The sequence below is a fragment of the Rhodamnia argentea genome, chromosome 2 (assembly GCF_020921035.1).
Source record: "Rhodamnia argentea isolate NSW1041297 chromosome 2, ASM2092103v1, whole genome shotgun sequence".
Classification (NCBI taxonomy): Eukaryota; Viridiplantae; Streptophyta; class Magnoliopsida; order Myrtales; family Myrtaceae; genus Rhodamnia; species Rhodamnia argentea.
Window position 1 is genome coordinate 29,829,579 of NC_063151.1, and position 5,034 is coordinate 29,834,612.

The 5,034-nt window shown below is 40.4% G+C and overlaps 1 protein-coding gene across 1 annotated transcript; it reads right to left on the bottom strand.

Annotated features, from left to right (window-relative positions):
* Window positions 1–1,189: 1,189 nt before the first annotated feature.
* On the bottom strand, window positions 1,190–4,144 carry LOC115739370 (7-deoxyloganetin glucosyltransferase-like; the record flags this gene model as incomplete). Its single annotated transcript, XM_048273533.1, has 2 exons — window positions 1,190–2,229; window positions 3,754–4,144. Coding segments are annotated over 2 exons (1,326 nt in total), but the record flags the coding sequence as incomplete, so codon positions are not given.
* Window positions 4,145–5,034: the final 890 nt, after the last annotated feature.

A 5,034-nucleotide genomic window follows, 5' to 3' on the forward strand; every position in this document is an offset into this window, starting at 1 on the left:
ATAACTTATGTGCGTAGAAATGAGATTCTAGGTAAATAACGGGACTTGCACATGGGGAAACATTTTTAGTTAAATATTTTCTCGTTAAATACAATATTATATGTACAATATCAAACATTATATTCAATATTCACTATAACATGGACATCCCTCATGTGAATAACGAGAATATTGCACGTAGATAGGTGAATGTCGAACAAGTTTCATTTTACTGGTTTCATTGGATCGCCAGAATATCAGATTGGACTGGTTCGGTCCTCGGTTCCTAAGAGAATCGGACCAACCCGGACCACACTCACCCCTAATTCCAGCACTTCATATGTTAGTACATGTGTAATGATGTCTCATTCCAATGTGGACCGCATGATTAACGGGTTACTCTTGTCCCCAAAAATTAAGCCTATTGAAACATCAATCAATCAATGTGCCAAGTCTAATTAGACTCCACGTCATAATAAAATTATAATACCATATATGTGGGTTGGAATATACATTTTAAGATATACTGACGATGGTGGGATGAGTTTTATGATATTGTATACTCAAATGAATCGGGTTGATCGGATCCAAATTCTGAAATAACAAGCTAGTCTTTATCGAAATCTATGAATTGAAGAAACAGATGGTACTGTTCATTTTTCAGGGAGGTGTTGTAAATGTGAATAACGCACACTCATTTATTAAATTTTGTATTTGTGTGATTCCTATACTTGTCACCTATTAATTCAAGATTTGAGTGGAGAAAGTTTCCAAGAAATTAGAACATCAGAGCCATTGATAAACATCTATACTACGTACATTAAGTTGGCCTTGGTTGAGCCTATGGTCAATTAAACTTGGTCCAAAAAAGAAGAGCCAACACGTTTAATTCTGTCCAAGTCAAATTTTTAAAAATTTCGAGACCCTAAAATTCGTAGTATTATGCCATTAAAACGAAAAATGCGCCTTTCCTGCTAGTATGATAATGTATAGTATGATGGTGAAATGCTAGCCATAAGATCAGAGATAGATCTCGCCATGATTGCTAAATATTTTTTTGTCATTCACAACACTCATGGTTGAAATTACACCGTTATATTGTCAGCTTCTTAAATCCCTTTTCCAAAACCCCCCAAAAAATGCAGAGCTATTTTCATCAATCGGGACAGAAAACACACTCTTTCATTTACTTTTGAGTGAGTGATATCCATGCTTACAACTCAATTTATTAGAGGAATTTATTGAAGAAAGTCTTCTCCTCCAACCAGAAATGGAGGAAACATAGCGCATAAAGAAAGAAAGAAAACAAATTACATCATTTGGACAAAACCTCGTCCAGCAACTTGTCCAAATTCATGGAAGACGACCCTTCTTCACCAGCTGCTTCTTCCGCCAACTTCTTCCACTCCATGGCCTTGCTTCTCATTTTCTTCCCCACATCTCCTTCCATCAACTCCCTCACCAGCCTCTCCACTTCATCTCTCTTTACATCACCATCCATCTCCAACCCGACCCCCCAATCATCACAGATAAACTTGCCATTCGTCTGTTGGTCTCCGAAGCATGGCCAACACAGCATCGGAACTCCGGCCGATAAGCTCTCGATGGTCGAGTTCCAGCCGCAGTGCGTCAAGAACCCTCCAATGGAAGGGTGGTACAGCACTCTCTCTTGCGGGCACCACCCAGATAAAAAGCCCCTCTCTTGTGTTTCCTCCATGAACTCTTCAGGGAGAATCGCTGTGTCTCCATCCACTGCGTCTGGCCTCAAGACCCACAAGAAATGCTGGTCGCTATTAGCCAGTCCCATCGCAAATTCAACCAACTGTTGGTGTGTCAGGAATGCTATACTCCCAAAGTTCACATAGATCACGGACTCGGGCTCCTTCGAGTCCAACCACTGGAGGCATTTGTCATGCTCTTCCAAGAGGTTGCACTCAATGTGCTTCAAGGCAAACGATTTCTCTCGAGCGATTCGATCGACCATTAGGTGGAGCGGTCCGACCGCACAAACCCTAGGGATCATTGAGGAGAGGGCGTGTAGCACGTCTGGCTCGAGCGCCTCAAAGGTGTGGACGATGGTCGCCATGGCGTCACTGGTCCTGTTAGTGGTGTCGGCGGTGAAGTTGAACAAGGTGTCTTCAGAGCCAATGATTCGGAGGAAGTTGGGCATATCGCGCAACCTCATATTTTTCATTCCGGGGATCCAGTCGATAGGGGTGTTCCCATACCCGTTCATCAACTGGGATTCATCTGCATGCATGCAAGATCATCAAGCGGTAAACAATTTAATTACGGCAACTTTCCCTCGTTTTTGAATGCATTCTATTTCACAAATCAGGAAAATTACTTAAAAAGTCATAAACTTATTGCAATTGTGCTAATTGAGTTCTTTTTTTTTTTTTACTGATTCAATCATAAACCTTTTGCAATTGTACCATTTCAATCTATCCAACAAATTTTGGTCCGCCGGCACCGATGTAGATGCCGACCAACCGATGACATAATATTTTGATTTTTTTGAATTTTTTTTATTTTTTCTTCTCATTCCCTCTTCTTCCTCCGGCTAGTGAGGTCCAATGCCCGGCCGGAGGAAAAAGAGGGAAGGGGAAAAAAGTAAAAATAAAAAAGAAAATAATAACAAAAATATTAAAATATTGGTTCGCCGGTCTACCGGCATCCACATCAGTGCCGTTCAGCCAAAATTTACTAAATGGTTTGAATTGATACAATTACAAAAAATTTAGGACTGCATTGGCAAAAGAAAAAATTTAGGATTGAATTGACACAATTGTAATGAATTTGAGACTTTTTTGATAATTTTCCCATCATAAATCACATACAATCCAGGTCTTTGGAGATTTAGTCCATAGATTTGCGCTCTTCATGTGTGATCAAACTCATCAACAAAATGGCAGATGATCCGACTGAAAAATTAATTTCCAGGAGAATGGAGTAATGTGTAATTCCTGGTCGGAAAATGCAATACCAATAACGATACAACTATGATTGACTTTTTTATGGAAGTATATATTGTTTTATGCGAGCTTAGAAAAAGGAAAAAGTTATCCAATAAATCCTAAACCTATTGCACTTTGTCAATTCGGCCTTAAAGATTTTCACATTTTGCCAATTGAGCCCATCTCCCAATTTTGACCTAAAATCCCCGATGTGGACGCCAATTGTCCTACTCGCCGTCGTTGGGCCTATTGATGGCCAGTCAAGGGCGAGGGCTGCCTTGGCTAGGGGCCGACAAGGGCATCCCTCGCCTGAGGTTGGTGACCTCCGCTGGCCATCGACGAGGCCCGGCGATGGCCGGTAGAGGGGAAAAAGAGAAAAAAAAAAAAATGGGAACATAAAAAGGAGAAAAAATTAATAAAAGTTTATTAAAAAATATGCACACCAGCGTCAACTAGTCACGTTGGATGATCAACATCCACGTTAGCAATTTTTAGTTAAAATTGATTAGATTGACTTAATTAGCAAAATATGTAAAGATTTAGCACTGAATTGGTAAAAGTGCAATAAATTAAAGATTTTTTGGATAATTTTTCATAGGAAAAGTAGCAAAGAAGGCGCACGAGCTAAGTATCCCCCATTAGAATAGGAGTCGAGGTGTCCATTGAACATCATTCGACTGTGGCAGTTCTCCCGTCCCACACACAAAACGTTGATTACCGGAGACACGCGTACGCGTTTCTACGGATGGCCTTAAAAGAATGGAAAATATGGTGGAAGAACTTGGGCCTTGGGCGAAGGTGGAGGAAGGAGCCTTACCTGTGAGTAGTGCAAGACCGTTTTCTCCGAGGGCTCGCAAATGTTTCATCGCCATGAGGGCACAACCGGGTATAGTGAACAAGTGTATGAGTGGAATCCCGAATTCTGAAGCCACGGGACTCGTGGTAAACGTCATGAAACCGTCCGAGACTATGCAAGTCACCGGGGGGACTCTCGGATTCGAGCCCAGGCTCGATATGAGATCGCTGAAGGGGCCGACCATACGGTTCCTCACCAAGTCGCAGAGCGTTGGGATGTCCTGCACTGCGTCCGCGTCCGAAGGAGGAAGGCCATCGGGGATCGATAGGAACTGGAAGTCACTCGGCGTTCCGCTCACGAACTCGTGGCCTCGGGCTCTGGCGAGCCGTCGGTGGTTGAACTCGGTGTTGATTGTTGACACCCGAATTTTTAGTCGGTTTTCCTTTAGTTTTATTTTCCAAAATTCATTAAAAATTCACAAAAAATCAAAAAATTAAAAAATCAACATTGGAAGCCTTGGCCAAGCTTAAGGAACCAATTTGGAACAAAAAATAATTTTTCATATTTCTCGCATTTTTTTTAATATTTTCGAAAATAGGAAAATACTTGAAAAAATTCATAAAAAAATACTTTTCGAGGTCGCAAAAATACATAAAAATGTTCAATATTTTTTCTTTTAATTCCCTTTTAATATTGACCTCAATAAAAATCAAAAATTGAGTTTAATCTTAGGTGTTTCTTCACAACGCCTAAGGTTGAATTTGCACAAAAAATACCAATTGAGTCTCTTTATTTGCAATTTTTGCACATTTGTTGTCTAGACATTCAATTGCAGTCCCTTTGAACTTTAATTTGATCAATTCCACCCTCAATTGCACGAATTGCACGAATTAGGCAAAATCCCCAAAATATTTTCAATTTAGTCCCTCAATCGGTCAATTTTTGAAATTACTTTTAATTGAGGGACTATCATTGCAAAATCGGACTGTCACCCTATGTTTTCATGCATTCTAAATCGATTGGAATGGGTTTCAGGATCCAATTTGGTCAAATTGACACTCAATTGAACATTTCCCCAATTTGGGCAAATTGAAAAATTTGGGGTTTTCATAGAAATTGATGAGAAATTTTGGGCAAAAACACATTTTTATATAGAATTCAGTCCCCTAAGTGCAATTTTGAAGTTTAATTGCAAAAATCCCCACTCAATTTCAACTAATTTTGAGAATTTCGCAAAGAACACTGCTCGAACCGGTTCGGACCGGTCTGATCGCCGGTCGGACCGGTCGAACCGGTCCAAAC